Source organism: Vicugna pacos, chromosome 22, assembly GCF_048564905.1.
Source record: "Vicugna pacos chromosome 22, VicPac4, whole genome shotgun sequence".
Taxonomy (NCBI): Eukaryota; Metazoa; Chordata; class Mammalia; order Artiodactyla; family Camelidae; genus Vicugna; species Vicugna pacos.
In genome coordinates this window covers 31,687,171-31,709,577 of record NC_133008.1, presented here as the reverse complement: position 1 = coordinate 31,709,577, position 22,407 = coordinate 31,687,171, and the positions used below count along the sequence as shown (strand labels likewise).

The window sequence follows — 22,407 nt, the reverse complement described above, 5'->3', positions numbered from 1 at the left end:
CTGCGCAGCCACAGCTGCAGGGGCGGCAATCCTGTTGAAGGCGGTGAGGGAGGGGGTGGCCCAGCTGGTCTACATCGGAGGGCTCCCTGGTAGGGCCGTCCCCTCGGGCTGGTTAGTGACCCAGTCCTCCTCACTGAGGGGGGACGCCAGCAGAGGCCTTACTAGCCCTACCCTTCCTCTCCCCATTCTGCAAAAGTTACCCCCTGGGGCCAATGTCACCGGAAAGGAGGAAGGGGTACATCTGGTTTGGGGAGTCCTTCCCCATCCCACACTCTGCCCTTCAAGTGGGGGCACAATTTAGGGTCTGGATTGGCCACTCTGGACCCCCCTTCCTGACCTGCAACTTACTCCACTAGAGGGGTCATCTGGGGGTTCTCTGAGTGTAGGAGCCCCCCTCACTACTCCCAGTTCCCAGGGCTCCGTGGCACTCATCTCCAGGTAATGAGGAAAAAGAGCCCCTTCGCTTCCCCCGTCCAAGAGAAACCCAGGGGTGGGGTGAGGTTTGAAGCAGGGGCGTTGTGGGAAGCAGGGAGGGTGCATCTTCTGCCTGCTGCGTGCTGCCTGCTCTGCAGGGGGAGAGGGGTTCTATAAGTCATCCCCAAGCTGCTCCCACGCTGGAGATGAAGGAAACTAGAAGGGCCTGGAGTTGAGGGTGCCTTGGCACCCATCAGGCCAGGCGCTCTGTTGTACAGCTGGGGAAACTGAGGCCCAGGTGTCCATACGTGGGAGCAGATCCAGACAGTTGGGGGAAACAGGCCATGACCCAGCTGGAGGACCCCCCCCCCCGACACCACTCCCCCCTGAGAGGCCTTTGCGGGCTGTGCTTGGATAGAGGGAGGTAAGCGAGCAGCGGGCCACCTCCTGTGTGTGGGAGGGGGTGTCTGTTGGGAGGAGCACACGGATCACAAGCCCCCATCCAGCCACACTCCTGCCAACTCCCTAAAGGCGGATTTCTGCGTGCCAGGCAGGAAAGTAACCTTTGCGACCCTTGGGGGAGACCGGGAATCAAAGACGCAGAGAGGAGTTTCCCAGCCCCACCTCGGTTGAGTCCGTCCTCCACCCCCGCCCTTTGTCCCCGGGTACCGTCCCCTAGGGGCGCGGCGGACACAGAAGCAGAGGACCCTAGAAGCCCGGAGTCGGTCCCACTCCAGCCTGCCTGGAGCTCGAGGGGGCCGGGGAGGGCGGAGAGCGAGGCGGCGGGAGGCGGCGGCGAGGGGAGCGGGTGGGCGGGGGCGCTGACGTCAGACCCGGGCCCGGGCGCCGGCAGCGGCTCCCCCGCCACATCCTGGTGGCCGCGCTCGCAGCCGGGCCGGGCGGTGCGCCGCGCAGCCGGGCAGCCTCGCGCGCAGCCACCGGGGAGCGGGCGGGGGCTATGCGGCGGCTTTGAGCGCGCCGGGCCGGCGCCGAGGAGCGCGCGCGGCGGGCAGGCGGCGGAGCCGGCGAGGGGCCCGCACGCGGCGGCCGAGCATGGAGCTGAGCCTGGAGAGCCTGGGGGGCCTGCATGGCGTGGCCCACGCGCAGGCGGGCGAGCTGCTGAGCCCGGGCCACGCGCGCTCAGCGGCGGCTCAGCACCGCGGCCTGGTGGCTCCCGGGCGCCCCGGCCTGGTGGCCGGCATGGCGAGCCTGCTGGACGGCGGCGGCGGCGGCGGGGGCGCCGGGGGCGCGGGCAGCTCGAGCGGCGCGGGCGGCAGCGCTGACTTCCGCGGGGAGCTGGCGGGCCCGCTGCACCCGGCCATGGGCATGGCCTGCGAGGCGCCCGGCCTGGGCGGCACCTACACGACGCTCACGCCCCTGCAGCACCTGCCGCCGCTCGCGGCCGTGGCCGACAAGTTCCACCAGCACGCGGCGGCCGCGGCCGTAGCCGGGGCACACGGCGGCCACCCCCACGCGCACCCGCACCCGGCGGCCGCGCCGCCCCCGCCGCCCCCGCCGCAGCGCCTGGCCGCCAGCGTGAGCGGCAGCTTCACCCTCATGCGCGACGAGCGGGCGGCCCTTGCCTCCGTGGGCCACCTCTACGGGCCCTACGGCAAGGAGCTGCCCGCCATGGGGTCGCCGCTGTCGCCGCTGCCCAACGCGCTGCCGCCCGCGCTGCACGGCGCCCCGCAGCCCCCACCGCCGCCGCCGCCACCGCCGTTGGCCGCCTACGGCGCGCCTGGTCACCTAGCCGGGGACAAGCTGCTGCCGCCCGCCGCCTTCGAGCCGCACGCCGCGCTGCTGGGTCGCGCGGAGGACGCGCTGGCCCGCGGGCTGCCTGGAGGCGGCGGCGGCAGCGGTGGTGGCGGCGGCAGCGCCGGCGGCGGGAGCACCGCGGGGCTGCTGGCGCCGCTGGGCGGGCTGGCGGCGGCCGGGGCGCACGGGCCGCACGCGGGCGGCGGCGGCCCAGGAGCGGGGAACGGCGGCCCCGGGGCCGGCGCAGCGGCGGAGGAGATCAACACCAAGGAGGTGGCACAGCGCATCACGGCGGAGCTGAAGCGCTACAGCATCCCGCAGGCCATCTTCGCGCAGCGCATCCTGTGCCGCTCGCAGGGCACGCTCTCCGACCTGCTGCGCAACCCCAAGCCCTGGAGCAAGCTCAAGTCGGGCCGCGAGACCTTCCGCAGGATGTGGAAGTGGCTGCAGGAGCCCGAGTTCCAGCGCATGTCGGCGCTGCGCCTCGCAGGTAGGAGCGCGGCGCACGCGGTACGACCCTAGGGGCCCGGCAAGGTGCTCCCCAGCACCAAGCAGGGCGGCAGCGGGGCGCCCCGGCTTCCTCCCCAAACGGGGGCCTCGCGCCCCGCCGCCGGCCCGGGGCCATCTTGCAGGAGACCAGAGCATGCTCTGCCTCCCTGACCGTCTGTACCATCGCCGAAAAGGAGAAAAGTATTTTGCCGCCGTTCCCCGGTAGACTCCCGCCCAGCCATTCCCGCAACGGGGAGGCGGTCCCTGGATCCTTTTAGACTGCTCAGAGGATCCCCAGGCTGCCAGCAGGGTCGCTCATTGTGTGTGTGATATGTGTAGAGGGGTGGGGGGTATGCCCCAGAGGCGCCGCCGCTGTCAGCTCCGGGTGCTCCTCCCCTCCTCCCAAACAGACCCTCGCTGCGGCTCCAGCCCCGGGGCAGAGCACCGGGACCGAGCCCCGCGGCGGCCCGGGAGGGCCGGGCCCGCGCTCAGCCCCCGGCCCCAGCGCGCGCTTCTTTGTAGCTGGGCCTCGGCGATCGATAGCCCCCTCCCCCTCTCCGGCCGCTGGCAAAGGTCACCGGAGAACGGGCGGGGGAGGGGAGGCCCGGGGGACCCTCGGCCCGCGCCGCCCGGAGGCCTTCACACCCCGGCCCTCCACCAGCCCCGCGCGTTTGCTCCCGGCTCCGGTGCGCGCACCCCGCTGGTCTCTTTTCGCTTCTGTGTTTCTTTCATTTCTACTTCTCTCTCTGCCAGGGCAAACGCGTATCTGCGTTTTGCTTCGTCTTCCCTTTCCTTCTTCTCTCTGTCACTCTCTCTTTCTATCTCTCTCTGCCTCTGTCACGGTCTCTCACTCACACTGATGCTCAACTCCCCCCTCCTCCCTCCCAGATGACAACAGCTGGGTCCACACCTGCCCCCAGCAAACGTCCTGGCCAAGACCCCTTCTCCTCGGTGGCAGGAGGTGCAGGAGAGCCCCCACTCTCACCGCGGTGGCCTGGCTTGGCTGGGGGGTAGTCTTTCCCTGGCTGCTCTGGGGAGGGGCTGCAGCCACCCCAGCCGCGGGGACAATAGCCGCCTCGAGCGCCCGATCGATCGCTTCTCTGCACACAGGGGCGAGTGGGGCGGGCGGAGTGGGCTGGGGCTCAAACCAGGAACCCCTTGAGCAGTGAGGCAGGGAGGGATTTGGCTGTGCCCCCAGCCAAGGGGCCAGGCCAGGGGGCAGGAAAAGAGAGGGTGCCGGTGGGGGGGCTAGAGAAGGGTCTGTGTTACTTACTCTCCTCCCCCCAGGCATCCTCGACCACCTGGGGAGCCTGCACCCACACTTGGGCCTTAGTTTCCCCTTCTGCAGAGCCAGGTGACTGGCTGCACATCCGACAGGCCTCCTAGATTCTCCACTTTGGGGAAGAGGGGAATAAATGCTCCTTCTATGTGTCAGGTGACCGAGTGTGCGGGGAGGTTGCTGTGAAAGGTTACAAATGGTGTCAGGAACATGGACCATTTGGTGTAAGGCAGGATCCGCTGTGTCCTGCTCCCCAAGGCACGTGCCATGACAAGGCTGTGCTCACAGGGGACACTGAGTCACATCGCCACACAGCCATGGCCAGCCCCGTGCAACATAGGTGACACCAGGTAGCAGAGAGCACGCTCAAGGGCTCTGGCCAAAAGCAGGGCTCTGATGCTGTGGCTGCTAAATGGCCCTCATCGTATGAACAACTTCTGGGGTTCGACCCTTGCCACATCGGCCACCTTCCACCTCCTCCCCAGCACATGTATTTCAGGGACACTGTGTCTGACACGCGTGTACACAAAGGACACACACCAGTTTCCATTTTTTTCACTGCCCAGTCGTGTAACTAATAGGATCCAGTAGTAATATTTGAATGGCACATTTTGGGGCCACCTGAGAGACTGGCCAGAGTGTCTTAGAATGCCCAGCCTCGGGGAGAAGTCCGCTGGGGGGCATTGCTGTGGGGAGAGTAGTGCCAGGTTGCAGCGTGCCGGGCCCCACCGGCGGTATAATTACAGAGAGGGGAGGGGAAACTGAGACTCGTTTGTTTGCACCACAGTCGGGCCTCCCTGCCTTCTGTGGCGTTAGCCAGCGGTCTCACCTCTCTGAGCCTTGGTTTCTCTTTTCGAGCGGAAGTCAGGATACCTTCCGTCTCGGAGGGGCGTGCCAAGTGGAGAGGGGCCGCGCAGGGCCTGGCAGGCGCACAGGTCCGGGGGATACTGAACTGTGACCCCCGGCCTGGTCCCCTCCTCCAGCCCTCTGCCCACAGTGTGACCCCACTGCCCTCTTGGTACACGGGGCCCTCCGGGCCCTGGGCACCCGCCACACCTCCCAAGCCGGTCCACACTGCCAGGCAGGGCCTGGGATGTTAGAGCGGACAGCCGAGGGCCATGGGGTAATTAGGCGCGGACCGGCTGAGAGGCCTTTAGTTCCGGTCGCTGCGCAAATGAAAAGCGGTTAAGTGGCGGCAAATCGCGGCGGTTAGGGGGAGGCGGCGGGGTGCAGCCCCTGCCTAACGCGCCGCCCCGCACGCGGCAGCCCAAAGCGCCTCCCAGTGCCGCGACCCGGCAGGGAGCGCTCAGCGCCCTTCCTCCTCCCTCGTCCCCATCCCGGGCCCAGCGAAAGCCGCCTGCCTTCTCCCTCTCCGCACCTCTGCGCCCCAGTCGGGCGCCCGCGGGCTGACCCTCCTCCGACCTCGTCTCTCGGCCGAGCTGCTCGCGGAGTCCCGTCGGGGTGTCCCGCCCTCGCGCGGGGACCAGGAGAGAGAAAGGAGGGAGAAAGACACACGCAGAGGCAGAGAAAGAGAAAGAGACAGACAGGTAGGGAAAGACAGACGGAGAGTGGCCAAAACAGGACAAAGAGAGAGACAAAGAAACAGGGGAGGAGAGGCTGGAAAGGAGGGGTGAGAGCTCCCAGATGCAGCCCCTCTGCTGGGATCCACTCGTCCGGGGCCCTGCACCGCCCAGCTCCCCCTTCTTTCCCCTTCCCGGATCTGGGACTGAGGTGGGAAGGGTGGCTTCTTTGTTTCTCTGAAGCACCCAAGAAATCTGGCCAGGTAGATTTCAGGGCCCCCCACACCGTTGCCTCTGCACCTGACTGTTCTTTGTGACTCAGTTTACCTCTCTGTAAAATGTGCGTACACTGGGGGGACCAGGTTCTGGGTCTGATAGTCTGAGGTTCTGGGGCACACTAGTCTGGGCAAGGCCCATCCTGCAACCCCTCCAACCCCATTGCCATGGGTTGCCACTAGCCCTACTCCACCCCAGCATCGTCAGAGTCCCGCAGCTTCTGAGCCGCTGCCTCTTTGAAGCCCTCCCTGACTCCATCTCAAACAGTAATTACGGGAGAGGGGCTGGGGGAGGGGCTGGCGGACTCCTCGGCGGGGGCGGGGCGGTCGATGAATTCGAATTACCGTCTCTAATTCATCACCGTCGCTGGGTCGATAGCTTCGGCCGTCTTCAAATATTGTTTAAATTGCAACTCCGAAGGAAAAGTATTTTTTGTAACTGATCAGAAAATATATAGAAAATAAAATATCAGATGAAGGCGATTGAAAGAAGAGCCCTCTTCCCCTCTTTGCCTGCTGGTGAGCCCTGAGCCCAGATGAAGGAGACCAGCATGGGGGAAACTGAGGCAGAGAGGGAGCCAGCGCCAGAGCTAATGGGGGTGGGCGCAGGGATGGCGGACATCAGGGCTGGCAGTGGGTGGGCGTCGCGGTGGCAGGGCTGCTGGGAGTCTGGAGGGGATGGCGGTTGAGCTGGTAAAGCCACAGCAGTTGCCTCCTGCCCCCCATCCTGAGCCGAGGACAGGCTCAGCCCCTGTCTCTCTCCCCAGTCTACAGGTGGAGTCCCAGACAGATGCTGAGTGGGGATGGGGGTTCTGAGGCTGAAGAGACTTAGCCCACGAGGTCCAATCCACGAGTTCTGCTGGGAGGGATAGCTATTCACCCCCAGCAAGCGCTCTGGACCCCCCCCCCACAAAGACCGATGCGCCTTCTGTAAAACCTGGCCTGGAACCACAAGGGTCCACATCTCTTACAGACCCTCACGAAAGACATCCCAGCAGGGAACTTAGAGACTCAGCCTCCCCTGGTCTCTGTCACTGACTGATTCTGGGTGAGGGTTTGAGCCTCAGTTTCCTCATCTGAGAAATGGACAGAATCAGATGCCACCTGGTAGGTGCTTGTTGAGGTTATTCTTAGCAACCCTGCCTCCCAGCCTCTCAGGATGCACTCCCAGAGCCTGTCCTCTGTGGCCACGCTGCTTTATCATACCTAACACCTACATCTCCTCATCTTCAGGGAGGGCCTGAGTCACCCCCTGGCAGCCTGTGCCTCGTGAGAGCCACAGGGAGTGAGCAGGGGTGCCAGAAGGGGCCTGGGGACCCCCAGGGGACACTGCAGGCCCCCACAGGGAAGCGCTGAGCGGAGGGAGACTGTATGGGGCTGTGTGTGTCAGAGCCATGTGGGGCTGCGCAGGAAGCCCCGGGTCCCCCAGACAAGCCTCCTCCTTCCAGGCCGCAGGACCCTCATGGGGCGGCCCCAGCACCTGCCCAGGGGCAGTGATTCTGGCTCTTCCCCCCAGGCGGGGGGGGAGAGAGCAGAGAGGGCAGGCTGTCAGGTGGGGAGGGGCCGGCTGGGATGCCCAAGGCCCTCCTCCTCGGTTCACCCATCAGGAATGAGAGAAGCCATCCCGCAAAAGGATCTTTTAAGCCAGTTTGGATACTAACCCCACTTTACGGACCATCAAGCCAAGGTTGAAAGGAAGGCACTCACCAACACCACACACCTGGCGTGAAGTGGAGCCAGCTCCTCCAGGAGGGAGGACAGCCTCAGCCTCGAGGGCAGTAAATGGGGAGGCAGGGCCGGGGGTGGGGCAGAGCCGGGGGAGGGGCTGGAAGCCCGGCTGGGGGTGCTCAGGCTCCCACCTCCTGCAAGGATGAGCGGACATCCCAGGCAGGCGGCCCAGCAGAGACATGGCTGGGAGGGGAAGCTCAGTGGACTGAGGCCAGGGACAGGCGGGTGGCTCTGAAGGTCATGTCAAGGTCTACCTTACAAAGAGCTTGCATGACCCTTGGGCCAGGAGAGGAGGCCTGCACTTTTCCTTTGTGACTCAGGAGGACATGATCATGGGGCCCACGTGAGACTCCCACGCACCAACCCAGGGACCACCAGTGACCCTCCAGGGAGGGTGTGCAAGGCTGGGTCCCCGTTTCCTCCTTCCCAGCTTGGAGCCACTGCTTCTGCTTTTCCTGGCAAACTACCCCCTCCTGGCTGCTGGCCCTCAGAGCGAGCCTGGGCTCCGTGTTGGAGATCCAGCCCTCCCTGAACCCCAGGTCTGATAATCCCTTCCTGCCTGGGAGAAACGGATGGTCACCCCTACTTCACAGAGAAGCACACAGACTAATATGCAGGCAAGGGGCTGGCACTGGCCTTTAGCTCCTTTATTCTGAAGTCTCCACAGCCTAAAATCCTCGGACTAACCAAGACCCGGCCACCTTCCCTAACCGCCCTCCCATTACAGTGCTGCCTCCCTATCAACCATCACCACTCTAGTCTGAGCAACCCACCTCTGGCCACCTCCTCCTCGTTGCTGGTCTCCAGGTTCCACTCCCACCCCTGGTGTCCTCTCTTTGAAGCTGGAGGGGGCTTTTTATGGTAACTCAGAGCTCGTCACTTTTCTGCTTGGCACCCAGCCTCGTGGCTCCTCAGAGCTCAGAGGAGAAGGAAACTTCCTAACTTTCTGCCCTGCTCGGATGCAGGTGGAACCACCAAGGACGAAGGCTGGGAGATGGGAAGCCAGAGAGGCTGTAAGGATGGAGGCCAGGCCCCTGCAGTCGGAGTCTTTGTATGTAGTGGGGAGCTTGGCTTAACCAGGGAGCACAGGTTTTTAATTAAATATGGCCCTTGATCAATAAGGAAGGCTGCACTCGCGGGGGAGGAGAGAGGCTGGGCTGGAGCCAAGGGTGGCCTGGGAGACCCCGGTGATCTTGAGCACTCCGGGGACACCTGCAGCCTCAGTTTCCCACCTGCCAAGTAGGCATGGCTGTGGGTGGGACTAGGACTCAGGGCTCTCCAGCCGCTGAAGTCTTGTCCTGTGCACAGATGTGGGGCTGGGAGGGGGTCTTAGACCTAACGAGCCACACGCACAAAGCACAGCCTGGCGGCAGATGGAAACAGGCAAGGAGAGGCGTCACCAAGGTTTCGGGCCACCAAGGAGAGGAGACGGAAGTGTAGATGTGCCGAGGACACATTGTAGACGCAGTGTAGATGGGAATGCAAGTGAAGATGTGAACTAGCGGGGATGTAAGCGTAGATCCTCCCGGGACCCAAGTGTAGACGCTGATATCCGCACTAGGACAAGCACCTGCGACTCTGGCTCAGGACCCCTCACCCTCCCTCGGGCCGGGCCTGGCGTATCTGAGGCAGCGCCGGGGGCGGGGATGTAGGGAAGAACCCACCTTCTTCCTCCAACACCTGCGCAGGTGCCTGGGAATTATTCGTGGGCCACGAACTGGGCCGTGGGACCACCTCTCTTCCGCATGTGGTCAGTTGCCATTGGAGCCCACTCCCCGGTGCTAGGGGGTTAGGAGAGGGTCGCTTCCCCGCCGTGACCTGGGCGGGTGAATGGGGTACCTGGTGCGGGAACAGCAGGGGTGCGTGCTTCCCTAAGCGGCCGCAGAGCCTCTGTGCGCGCATTGATGTCAGTGCCTCAGCTTCCCCCACCAGGCCAATGCCGCCCCCTTAGGGCCGAGAAAGCCACAGAGTGCAGCCAGGACACGTCTGTCCCTGGCAGATGTGGGATCTCCCAAACCCGAAAGGATTTCGCGCGCATCCGCCCTCCACCGCATGGCGGGACGGGGGCGCACGCAGCCCCACGTAAGGAGACCTAGACCCTTGCACCGCGCACCCGCAGCCTCCGAGCCTCAGGGGCACCAGCGGGCGTTCGACGCGAGAGCTCAGCCCCCATCCTGGGGGAAATCTCATCCTGCCGGGTGGGAGCTGCCTCGGGGCTCGCCTCCCTCCCCGCCCAACCCAGGCGCCGGGGGTCTTGGCGCGCTCTGCGTGCTCCGAGCGTCGGGGCGCTGCGGCCCTGAGCAGGGGCGGCAGAGCGCCGGGGGCAGGGGCGCCCCCGGAAGGATGCGCTTCCCCCTGCGCACCTCCTTTTCCGCAAATGGGTACTAGAATCCCCAGCCCGGTGAGAACACAAAGCGGATAAAGCTAAAGTCTCCCGCATACGTAAGAGCAACGGCGGCGGCTCTGCCCTCTGCCCCCACCCCATTCTTTTAAAATGCTGTATCTTTTTTTTGTTTGTTTTCAAACAGCGGGCACATTCGCCAGGCTCCAAAGTTAAGCGGAACCAAGAGGCCGCCCTCCTTTTTGCAAACCACACTTTCTCTTTCTCCTGGAGAGAGGTTACACTTAGTCCGTAAATGCACGTTCTTTTTCTTTTTCCTCTTTTTGAAAAAACAACAGAGAGCCCCTGGTTCTGCTGGGCTTTCGACTCCTGGACGCTCAGAATAGCCACATCAGAAAAGAGTCTGGGGGCATCTTTGCCAGCCGCACAGTATTCGCTTTAACCATTCCTTCTTTCTCCAACCATCTCCCCGCCCAGTGGACGCTTAGGCCATTTCAAGTGGTTTGCAGTCCCCCGCCACGCCACGCCACGCCTCAGCCAGGGCTGCCATGAACACTTCCTGGGCCACCATTCTGCCTGTGGGTTTATCTCATGATTAATTTCCCAGTCACTGACTTGCTGGGCCCCTCCCCACCTTTTCTGCGCTGGCCTCGCTACTCTTTTTCTTATCGCTGGTTCCTTTCCTGTCATCTTTTTCAAATCCATTTCCCACTGCTGGCCGCTGTGACTTCTTAACTTTTTTTTAATAAAAGCTGTGTGTGTGTGTGCGCGCGCGCGCACGTGTGTTTACCCGCACTTGTGAACCCACTGATGCTGTTTGCCTGGTGTGTGGTGCCCAAATGGGGAGGAGGGAGTCTCGGGGTATGGGAGCTGCCCCTGGACACCCTTGCCCCCCTACCCCAGATGGTGCAACCACCAGCTGGAGCGCCCCTCCGGGGGTGGCCCAGAGTCCAAATGGAAATACTCATTTCCCTGATAAGTCTTTGAAAAGCTCAGAACTAATTTGAAAATGTGGCCATTAAAATCCCATCACGGGGAGCAGGGGGAGGGAGCGAGGTGGGGCCTCTCCCAGAGGCTGGGTGACCGCCAAGGTGTTCAAAGGCCAGGAGGGGAGGTGTGTGCCTGGCAGCAGGGGAGGAGGGACAGAGTGGAGAGGCAGCCAGGACAGAGGAGGGGGTCCTCATCTGAGGGCAGGGGCCTGACTCAGCACTGTCTCCCTGGAGACGACTCCGCTCACTCACCCTTGGGAACCCCTGAGGGCACAGGGTGTGGATAAAGAGGGTCAAGTCTCCCCTCAGAGTGACTCACTGTGTGACCTTGGGCAAGTCACTCACTGTCTCTGGCCTGGAGAGGCCAGTGGGGGGTGCTCAGGGCAGCTCAGCCTAGTGGTGACAAGTCCCTGGGGGGGGAGGAACATCCTTGTGCCCCACATCTGGGGCCGGGCAGCTGGTGGCCAGGGCGGGACGTGTCGTCAAGGAAACAGGTCATCATCCCAGCCGGAGACCAGGCTCCGCATTGAATTGTCTGCTCGGAGAAGCTGAGCTGAGCGCAGGAGGTGGCCGGAGGGGAGGGGGACAGCGGCTCCGGCTCCCACACCCCCACCCTGTGCCCAGGTGGACAGACACTGGTGGGGGTTCAGGCATGGGGGCAGATGAGCGGCTCAGTGGTGGCTTTGGGTGCTGTACAGAATGTGACACAAAGGGATAAGGACAACCGCTCAGGGGTGCCCATCGCTGAATTCTGGGGCGATCGTCCAGCCATTATTGTCCCCTGTCAAACCCAGCCTTTCATGGGGGGGGACGGCTCACCCCCTGGTGCCACCCTGGCTCCTGCCTCTTCTCCCCTGGGCTTCACTGTCCCCTCTCCCCGACTGTCCCCAAACATCATGACATCAGCTCTGTGTCCAGTTCCATCTTCCACGCCCAGGTCTGTTCCCGCGTAGACGTCCCTCAGAGCCCAGATGTCACCCTGGGTGACATCTTTCCCTGGAATAGCCCACCCATGCCCACCTCCATCCCCCGCTGCGCCGAGAAGCAGCCAGCCACCCTGTTACTGTGCGAATATCAGATTGTGGCTCCGTGAAGTGGAGGCTGCGTTCGTCTCACTCCTGGCTGTGCTCAGCAGAGCCTCACACACACAGTGCACACAGTGGGTGCTTGATAAGCTGTTGAATGAAGGGAGGAGAGGGAGGAGGGAGCAGCTGCAGGCATTCAGAACTTGCAGATCCTCCGGCCGGCCCCAGACACGGTGGGATACCCCCCCTCAGGATCATGGGGCACCGCGCCCGCTTGATAACCCTGGAAACTGATGTCCACAGAGTGTGCGCTCCAGGCCACTCGGCTTCTGGAACCCAGGCCCAGCATCCCTGCTGACCCTGACCCAGAATGGCGAGGCAGTGGGTTCACGCCTGCATCCGGGGCGGGCCAGCAGACAGAAATTCCTTGGGGGTCCAGGTGGCCACAGGCCTGCTCCCTGTGCACTCAGACCCAGCGGGGCGCAGGCTGGGGCACCACCCACACTGGCCGTCACATCCAGCAAGTCACACCCCGCCCTCAGCTCTTCACATTGCATCCTCTGAGTGTCATTGCGACCCCTACACCTCCGAGGCCAGCTACAAGCAGATGTCATGCTGGGTCTGCTGGCCCCTGGGTCTTCCTGCTGCCCACTGACCAGCCGCTTCCTCTGGGCCTCTCTCTGCACGCCCCTCCAGATCCCTGCCCACCTTCTTCCAGAAGCGCATAGACAGCTCTTGCTACCTTCACAGGTTATCCCGTAACTCACACGCGTGTGGTCTGCTGCATGTGGGCACCCTTCCCAATGGCAGCAAAGTGCCCTGCACACACCACCTCGTCCACACACCCAACAGACAGGGGAAAGGCCGATGCTTGTGTGGTCAGGCAGCTGGGGCCGGGGATGGCCCAGGACAGGCCCAGCAGCGGTACTCACACACACACACCATCACCCACCTAGACCACAATGGGCCTCTGGGGGAGGGGATGGGAGGAGGAGGGAGAGGAGGAGAGAAAGGGAGGGGAGGAGGGGGAAGCAGATGCGGTGTTTATCAGGAGGCGATGGGGGTGAGCGGGCTCCTTCCAGTTTAGACCTGATTCTGTCCATCCACTGAGGGGGGTGGGTGCTGAATCCCTGCCCATCAGCAGGCCTCAGCTTTTCCCTTGCTGAGGGGGACAGGGTGCTCCCCGCTGAGGGCCCTCCCACGGGTCCCACTGCCCTGCCTGGCCCTCCAGGGCAGCGGCTGGCTGGGTCTCCCCCCGCAGAGTCTTCCAGTCTGGGCTGAGTCTCCTCACTGCCCTACTGCCCACACAGGGGGCTTCACCAGGGGTGTGAGTTGCTGGTCAAACATAGCTGGCCAGCAGCCTCCCGCACTGGGTGAGAGGGCCCATAGTGGAGAGAACCGGGGCTCTGCTGAAGGTGAGGGGGAGAGCTTCCCAGGGCAAGGGCCACTGGTGCTGGGCCTTGAGGGATGTGTAGGAGTTCTCTGACCGAGGCAGTCCAACTCTCTACTCCTAACCTCAGTTTCTCCATCCCTCCCCTCTCCAGAAAGAGTCCAAGAGAGGTGCTGAGGCTTGAGGACGGCCCAGAGAGGGGAAAAAAATCTCAAGACTGCACTGCAAGTGGGTCCCAGGGCCTAGCTTCTCCCAGGGGCCCTAGATAGAAGCTCCGAGCCTCATCTCAGCCCCACCATCGTACTCAGGACTTTTTTGGCTAAACCTTTTCCCCCAGCCTGGCGAGGCAGGGGTCGCGATTGAGACCATTTTCCAGCTGACGAAGCTGTGGCTCAGAGGGCCGGCACCGCGCAGTAATCCGCGGGGGCGGCCGGGCCGACGGGCAGCAACTTTCTAGAAAGGCAAGAGGCAGGAGGGAGAGGGGTGCTGTGGGAGCAAATCCCAGAGGGTCTGAAGTGAAAGGGAACTTGAAGGCCTTCCCCAACTCACCTCCCTTTGCCGCCACCTGGACGCGGACCAGCGGGCTGGGACCGCCTATCGGGGGCCCCGCCCTGGGCTGCAGTGGGGCCGGCTGCCCCCTGCCGGTCACAGCGGGAACCGCGGGCCAGAACTGCAGAAAGAAGGCCCACCGTTAGCGCTTGCTGGGCGCTCCGTGGAGGTGCTGATTGGAGAGTCTGTACGGCCTTTGGTCTCCTTCAGGGCCTCTGGGACCCCCAGGAGTCACCACAGGCTGGGAGGCCCTGGTGAGGGGGCCGGGGGCTGAGGGGACCTGCCGCGCAGATGCAAGTTGGACCCTATTTGGGGGTTCGACGGTGTAAATGAGGATATTGGAGGAGACAGTGGAGGTGAAGAAAACACAGCAGTGGGATGGTGGCGATAAGAAAGAAAGGTGGTGGGGGTGGGGTAATGCTTAGCATGCACGAGGCCCTGGGTACCATTCCCAGAATCTCCATTTAAACAAAAGGACGGAAATGATGTGGGGGAAGGTGACAATGGTGGAGGTGATAAAACGGAGGTGACGGCGGTGGGGGTGCAAGTGGAGGAGATGAGAACAGAGGTGGTGCTGGTGTGATGGCAGCGAGGGTGATGGAGGTAGGCTGTGGGGGGTTGCAGGTGGGGGGGCTGCAGGTGGTGGAGGTGATGGTGGCAGGCGGGTACTGACAGTGGTGGAGATGAGGCGACGGAGGTGGAGGTGGAAGGCATGATGAAGAAGAAGCGACACTGTTGGTGGAGGAGGTGACAGTGGGGGAGGAGATGGAGGAAGAGTGCGGCCACCACAGTGGCACTGCCCAGGGGAGATCATCGTGGAAGAGGTGGCGACTGCAGTAGCACCGCAGTGCGAGGCTGGTGGTTGGGGCTGGAGTTTAACTCCCAGGCTTGTGCACCGGCCCCTCTCACCCAGCCCTGCTCCCTGGTCAGTCCTTCTCTGGCAGCCTCAGTTTTCACTTCTGTGAAAGGGGCCCATACCCAGGCCTCTCCTCCTCCCGGAGCTGCCTGCAGGGACTGCAGTGGCTTTTAGGGCTGGCTGGGGTGATCCTGGGTGCCTGGAGGGATACTGATGGGGGGAGGGTGGTGATAGGATGGGACCGCTGATGGGGGCTTTGGGCTGCCTCCCGCGCACTGCACTCGCACCTCTGCCTGGGGCAGGGCCCTGCAGGCCGGCACCACCGGGGGGCTGTGGGGGATGGGAGCAATGACAAAAGCTGCTCGCTGTAAACAGCTTCGACTGGAGCCCAGATCGATCCGGACTGTGAGGAGCTGTAATTAGATTGAATGCAGGGAAGGGGGGCAAGCGGAGCCTCTTTTTGCTGCGATCGACAAAATGCGAAGTTTTTTCACGACTCTGCTTCGCCCAGCCCCTCCCCCAGCCTCTGCCTCTGGGGCCCCCATTAGGCACTTGATTGGAGGAGGGGGAGGCAGGTGGCAAAGGGGAGACCCACATCCTTCTTCCTTCCCATCTGGACCAGTCAACCCTTGCTTCTGTCTTGCCCCTGCCAGGACTTGCTGAGCGACCTTGGGCAAGTGGCTTACCTTCTCTGAATAAACAGAAAGGCAAATCCCTGACTTAAAGAATTATCATAAGGATTAAAAGATGCGGCACATGTAAGACCCTCAACGTGCAAAGCTCTTGCAAGCTTTCCAAAGAGTATTTGTATCTCTGTCCCTCCTGTAAATGCATAGTCAGTTCATGAGTAAATTGCTAAATGAATGAATGAATGCATGCATGAGGGAATAAATGAATTGAAGATTACAACAGGCGGGCAAGAAGGGCTTCTCTCAGAATATAAAGGCCTGGGCTGAGTTTTGAGTCTTCCCTGGCCTTGCTGCCTGAGACTCAGTTTTCCCTTGAAAGAATGGGTGATGTGGCCTCCTCCCTGTGACCCTTGCAGGCTGGCCAACTTCCAAAGAGATGGGAGTTCAAGGCAGTTTCTGGCACTTCCTTCCAACATTTCTTTATGCAAATAAAATATGAACAAATGTTCTCACTCCCCCCCATTCGGTATATAAGTCTGCCTGGTACACTGTTCATCCCCTAGGTTTACCTCACCGAGTGCTAGGATTGCATTTCCTTTCTTGTACAGCTGTTTGTTTTTCCAGGAGTTAGTGGTTGCCAATCACAAACTCCTACATTCCCCAACGAAATGGAAAACCAACACATGTTAGGACATCTTCCCTTCCACTTCCCTTGGTGCTCCTGCTCTGATATGGGTGGGTGGCCTTGAAGCCTTTTCCTGCAGTCTTTCAGGCTCTCCCCTCTTCCCTTGGGGGACCTCTTTTCCCTTTCTTCTAGGATGAATCACATTTCCTGAATCCCACAGCTTCCTTTTTTTATTTACTTCCTCATTGTGATGGGACACATCCTCTAGTAGCTTTCTGAGAAAGGGTGCACAGAAGTCAACTTCAGAAGACCTTGAAAGTTTGACTATATCTTCATTCCACCTTCATGCTTGATGTTTGGCAGGGCACAAAATTCTCGCTGAATATAGTTTTCCTTCAGAATTTTGAAGGCCCAGTTCCACTGGCTCCTGATTTTTGAAAGGCCCCAAGCTACTCTGATACTTAGTCCTCCAAATGGCATGTGGCTTTCCTCTCTGAGAATTTTCACGATCTTCTCTTCATCCTGGATCCCTGACATTTCACAAGGATGAGTCTCAGGGAGTGTCTTTTTTCATTCATTGAGCTAAGTATTTCCTGGACTCTTTTAAACTAAACTCTCATGTCTTCCAACCATGGATTTTTTTTTCATTATTTCTTTGGGCTTCTCTTCCTCGAGTTCTGGGTGGCCGCCTGCTCAGATGATAAACCTGCTCAATTCATCCTCTAACTGTGTCGCCTTTCCCTCACTTTCCATCTCGGCATCCGCGTGTCGTATTTCCAGGGATATTTGCTTAACTTTATGCTGCAATCCTTACATTGACTTTCTTCCAGCTATTCTATGTTTAAATTCTAAGAGCATTGCCTTACCCTTCTGTTGCCCTTTTTGTTGAACAAAACCCCATCCCTGTTTCACGAGCACGGTGTTTTTACATCCAAGAACATGACTGGTAACTTTGCCTGATTTGCCTGTTTCGTCTGCGAGGATGGTCCTCCAGTTCTACCATTTTTCTCACCTGCTGTCTCTCTCCTTCATTAGCTGCTCTTCTGGAATATCCAGTAACCTCCGGCGATCACTCTTGCTTGATCATAAAACCTGAGACAGACAATTAGAAGCCTGTGTGTTCCAGTTCAGAGGGATCCTGGGACAGAAGTGGTACCTCAGTTCACACAGGGGAACCCATTGTCCCTGAGAAACCAGCCACAGTGCAGGGACATTCATCTATTCTTGCAGATACGTGTGGACAATGATCTGGCACGCCATCTGGTTTGGAATGTTCCAGAACCAAAAAGGCCAGCTCGGCATGTGGTCCCAGCAGGCCACCAGCCACTCCTGGGGGTGACAGAGTCGCTGGGCATCTTTTCCACCCACCAGCCCCCATAGCACTGAGAGGAGGGGTCCCCTTGGGGGCTGGGGCAAGGAAGAGCAGGACCACAGGCCCCAGCCCAGCTCCACCACCCTAAGATGCTGCTGCCCACCCCCCACAAGCACCCACTGACCACGAGGTGGCTTCCTGCAGCCTTCTCTATGCTCCACGTCAGGTGGCCCCAGGAGAGGGAGGTCTTGCACCCCTCCCTAATCCTCCCAGCTGCAGAGGGTCCCCTGGGGACTTGAGGGCAGCCAAGCCTCAGTCTCAGGCTGCTGTCAGGGGGAGGCCAGAGCAGGGACTCAAATATCAGAATCAGGCAATGGACACAAATGTTAGCCTAATACAGGGTCCCTAAGCTGGTAAGGCCTCAGAGGACAGCCCAGGGAAGGAGGCATGGACTGTCACACCTCTTCTGAAAACCTTACTATCCCATCATTCCAGGGAGATGTTACTGGGGCTTGGGGTACACCCCCAAGGACCTATTAATTTTTTTATTGAAGTATAGTCAGTTACAATGTGTCAATTTCTGGTGTACAGTGCACTAAGGGCCTATTAATTAACCATTTCTTTCACCCAAGTCTACACTGAGCCAAAAACTCACATGTAGAGTTTCCATGTCATTTCCCCCAACACCCCCAGGTGTGGGCGGCAGGAGGGAGGGCAGAAAGTCACCAGCACTGGGTGTTTTACTCTTCCAGGTCCGGATTCTTGGCGGGGAGGGGTTGGGGGATATGAGGCTGGGGAGGGGGGGCTAGCACGCAGAAGGGGCTTGGGGGGGTGACCCATGTCTGTGCAGGTGCGCTCACACTGTGTCTCCTCTTTGTCTCCCCCACCCCCCGCCCTACCTGCGTCCTCTGTCTCCCTCTCCCCACCCACTACGGGCGGCCCCCCTGCCTTGCCATTACTGCTTGTCTCTTCCGCCTTCTTCCTGCCTCCTGGTCTCTTTCTGTGTCTCCCTGTCCCTTTCGGCCTGTCCCCCTGTTGTCTCTCCCTCTACCTCTCGGGTTTCCCCGTATTTCTTTTTTTTCCTGGCGTCTCCCTCTGTCCCCCTCTGCTTTGGGATGTGTCCGTCTTTCCTGTGTCGCCTGTCTTCTTCCGTCCGGCCGCGCGGTGGCGCTGCGTCCCTCTCGCCCGCCCGCAGCCTGCAAGCGGAAGGAGCAGGAGCAGCAGAAGGAGCGCGCGCTGCAGCCCAAGAAGCAGCGCCTGGTGTTCACCGACCTGCAGCGGCGCACGCTGATCGCCATCTTCAAGGAAAACAAGCGGCCGTCGAAGGAAATGCAGGTCACCATCTCCCAGCAGCTCGGCCTGGAGCTCAACACCGTCAGCAATTTCTTCATGAACGCGCGGCGCCGCTGCATGAACCGGTGGGCGGAGGAGCCCGGTGCGGCCCCCGGGGGCCCTGGCGGCGCCTCCGCCACCTTCTCCAAGGCCTGAGCCCCGCCCCGCCCCGGCCCTGCGCCCTCTCCGCCTCGACGGCCTGGGCGCTGCCCCCCCACGTCCCCCCAACCCCTACCCTGTCGGCCCGGAGACCCGCCTCAGGGGGCGCCTGGAGGGGGTGCCGTCCGAGCCCCCCGCACCCAGGGAAGGGACGCAGCACACCCCCAGCCCCAGTGCACAAAAAGGGCCCCCTCCTCCCTCCATCCCAATCCCCTTCAGGCCAAAGGAAGCCCTCCACCCACCCCGGAGGGAAGGGGGTGACAGAAAAGGAGTTCCTCAGTTCCCTTTCCATTCAGGACGCTCAGGGGGGCCTCGAGGAAAACCAGGGCTCACGTGTCGTCCCGAAAGCGGGTCAGGAAGCACATACTAGAAACATAAACCGGGTATTAAAAAAAGGAATTTAAGGAATAACCCCTCCTTCGCCAGTCCCCGCCCCCACGGAGCGGTCCTCCGCAGACCCTTCCTCGAGAACCCAGCCTCTCCAAAGTCGCCAAAGCCCACGTCGAGCTGGATCTTCGCAGTGCCCCCACCCGCACCGAGACGACCCTGATCCGCCGGCAAGAACCCAGCCGCCCCTCCCGGCGGCCAGGATTCCTTGTGCCAAGAATTGCCTGCCTTAACGTCTGGGGAGGGGCCTGCCGCGGAGACCGCCCAGCACCCACAGGCGAGCCCCCTGCCCCACCCTGTCCCAGACTGGAGGGGACGGCAGCTCAAACAAGCGGGTAATTCCAGACGCCTCCCTCCCCGCACCTTCTGCCCATTCACTTTACCGCCTAGGCACCTTGATGAATGACACACAGGAAGAGACCGACCCCAGGAAACAGAAGAAAACACCCAGATTCCACGCAGAAACGGGCCCAGGGAGAGCAGGAGCGCACCTGAGCCCCTGCGTGTCGCGGCGTCGCTGTCTGCTCCGGACCCTCGAACTCATGCCCACCTTTTCGCGCCGGGAGGACCGCGCTGGGCCTGCAGGGGCGCAGGGGTGGACCTGTACTCGCTGCTTTCTCTCCAAAGAGAGAAAGAAGGTGATAAACGAGGTGGAATCTGCTTGCTCCGATTTTTGCCAAAAAAAAAAAAAATAACAAAGGGGAAGGAAGGATCAGAAATGAATTAGAGCACCTCCCCCTCCCTCCTCCCTGATCGCCTTGTCCGGGTGACCTCCAGGACTGGCCGGCAGCTGGATCCCAAGAGCCCGTCGCCCAGGGCTCAGGGGCTGGAGACTAGAAGGAATTCTCCCCCCTCCAAACCCGCCCGGACCGCTGCCTCCCTGGGAGGTGGCTACCCCTCCCCCTTTGAGAATGCAAGAGACATCTCTAGTGAAGTGCCCCTCCCCCTCCCCAGGTAAAGGCTACCTCACTCAAATGTTCACGTCGGTGATTGGAAAAATCACGCCTGATACCAAAGATTTCCCCCAAGGACTTGTGCTGGATGCTAGGATTCCCTGGCTTCGGAGCCGCGGGTGCGTGAGGGTCTGCTTTGGGCCCTTCCCCCCAGGTGCCCCCGCCACCCACCAGAGAGAGCAGAGAGAGTGCCAGAGCGAGAGAAAGAGAGAGAGAAGAGAGAGCGCGAGCGAGAGGGAGAGGGAGAGGGCAGCGAGGTCGATGAGTGCCTTTTTCTTGAACCAAAGACGTGTGTGTGATGCTCTCTTGTCCTTATCGACTCGCTATTCTCCCCGATTTTCAAGCAGCTGGATCTGAGTGATGCTTCTAGAACCTTTGGGTGTTGGGGCAGAGTGCTAAGGGTCCCCGTTCCCGCTCAGCAGCCACCCCTCCCTCAGACACACGCACACGCGCATGCGCGCGCGCTCGCCGGCCGCTGTCCTTTCCGCGGCGTCACCGGGCACCGGGCGCTGGGGTCCGGGTGGACGCCGCCCCTCCCTCCACCTCCCACTAACACCTGGCCCCACTGGACAGAACACCTGCTTGCAGGGGACAGAGCTTCCCCAACGCCCTCTGCCAGGCCCCGAGTCCAAGGTCCGTCCCCTGCCGGAAAGTCAGGAAGTGACTTGGGGTCCTTCTCTTTATGGTGAACAGCGGTGGGGTCATCGGGCCGGACTGACACCAGTCACAGAAGCATCCTTATCAGACACCCTCGGACTACACACGCACGCCCGTGGGCACAGGTACACGCACGCGCGCACACGCCAGCCCCCCACCTGCCCCCCAGCCCCCAGGCGCCCCGCCCTGTCGCCCCACACCCGGCTGGCTGTCACCTACCAAAGACCATCTCCGCACGGGGAATGACACCTCCAGCACAGCTCCTTCGAGCCTTTGACAATTTTCTCTGAAATACCTCAAGATATTTAATGTATAGTTTATGTGATTTAAAAAAATCCTTAGCTAGTTTTTGGAATACGTGACTTGAAGCTTTATACCGTTAAATTATAATTTTGCAGACGATGGTATGTCGTTTCTGTGATGAGTTCCGTGGGAGACATATTGAATGTCAGGGCAGCGGGATCTGGGTGGCCAGTGGTCAGAAGCAAAAGGAGAGGGAGGGAGGGAGGGAGAGAGAGAGAGAGAGAGAGGGAGAGAGAGAGGGAGAGAGAGAGACACTGAGCACCAGGAAGGACCAGCGGCGTTTACAGACCTTATTTCAATGAGTCCTTTAGGAAAGAGAGAAGGGAGAACGAGAGGGAGACCTTTCTGTTCTCTGGCGTGTTCTGTTTCTCGTTTTTTGGAGTCATGTCTTACAAGAGTATTTATTATTCTATGTGTTCTGTGTTCAGATGTAATTTAAGAAAAAAAAGGAAGAAAAATGAAAAAAAAGACGCAATGGAATTTGATTTGATGCATGACTAATGTACTTTTTCTTGAAGATAATGTGCTACGTGGGAAGGGTGGGGGTGGGGACTGGGCCGTGGGGCCGGAGCCCCGGATTCTCTGTCGCATCTTGTGTTTCATGCCCCAGCGGGTGCTGTTCGGTGCTCCTTGTCGCTGCTCTGTTCCGTTCCCATTCCCAGGGATCTGTGTCCCGCCGCCGTCAGTGGGCGCAGGAGGAAGGCGACAGCCCTGGGGCCTGACCGCCCACACCCCAGTCTCCACCTCCCTGTGCCAGTGGGCGGGGACCCAGGCCTCCTGTTCCTGGTCTTTGGGCACGAGTGAGTGTCACTGCCACCTGGGCCCCCTGACCTGGTCGGCTTCACCTTAGCATGAATTCCCAAGTGTCTTGTTCAGAGGAGAGAGACAATCAGCCAATTCGAGTCTTGTCGCCCAGGGTCGGGGAGGGCGGGGTGTCCCCAGCTTCCCAAGATCTGAAGGGCCCTCCTAAGACACCCTCTTGGCAGGCACCTGCCCAGGCCCCACCCAGCCACCCCAGCCTCCTCCGCCCTGGCAGGGCCCAACTTCACCTTCCCGTCTGGCCCGGGAGGTGAGGGGTGCCTGTCTGTGGAGTCCTCCCTCCTAGCCCACGCTGGGACCTTAGGGAACAGAGGGGCCCCCAAAACACCATGAAAGGGGGCTCGGGGACAGTCTCCCAGCCTGTGACACCACTTCTGCCAGAGGCCCCACACTCCCACCAGGGTAGAGCCCACTTTCCAGGATGGGGGGCCAGATAGGGGGGACTAGGGTAGCCGAAGGTGGCCCCTCATACCCTGAGGGGCAGGAGGCCCCACTGGAGGGCTGGGCCTGGGGCGCAGGTCCAACCCACCAGAAATGAGGGTGGGGGAGGGACGTGTTCCATGGTCCCGCACTTGGGCCACTTCACAACTTGGACCACTTCACGGTCTATGCCCAAAGCAG

The 22,407-nt window shown here is 61.1% G+C and overlaps 1 protein-coding gene across 1 annotated transcript; it reads left to right on the top strand.

Moving 5' to 3' along the window:
- The first annotated feature begins 1,467 nt into the window (after positions 1-1,467).
- ONECUT3 (one cut homeobox 3) lies at positions 1,468-18,664 on the top strand. The gene is made up of 2 exons (XM_072947037.1): positions 1,468-2,659; positions 18,372-18,664. Exons 1-2 carry the CDS (start codon positions 1,468-1,470, stop codon positions 18,662-18,664), a joined length of 1,485 nt encoding a protein of 494 aa, XP_072803138.1.
- Positions 18,665-22,407: the final 3,743 nt, after the last annotated feature.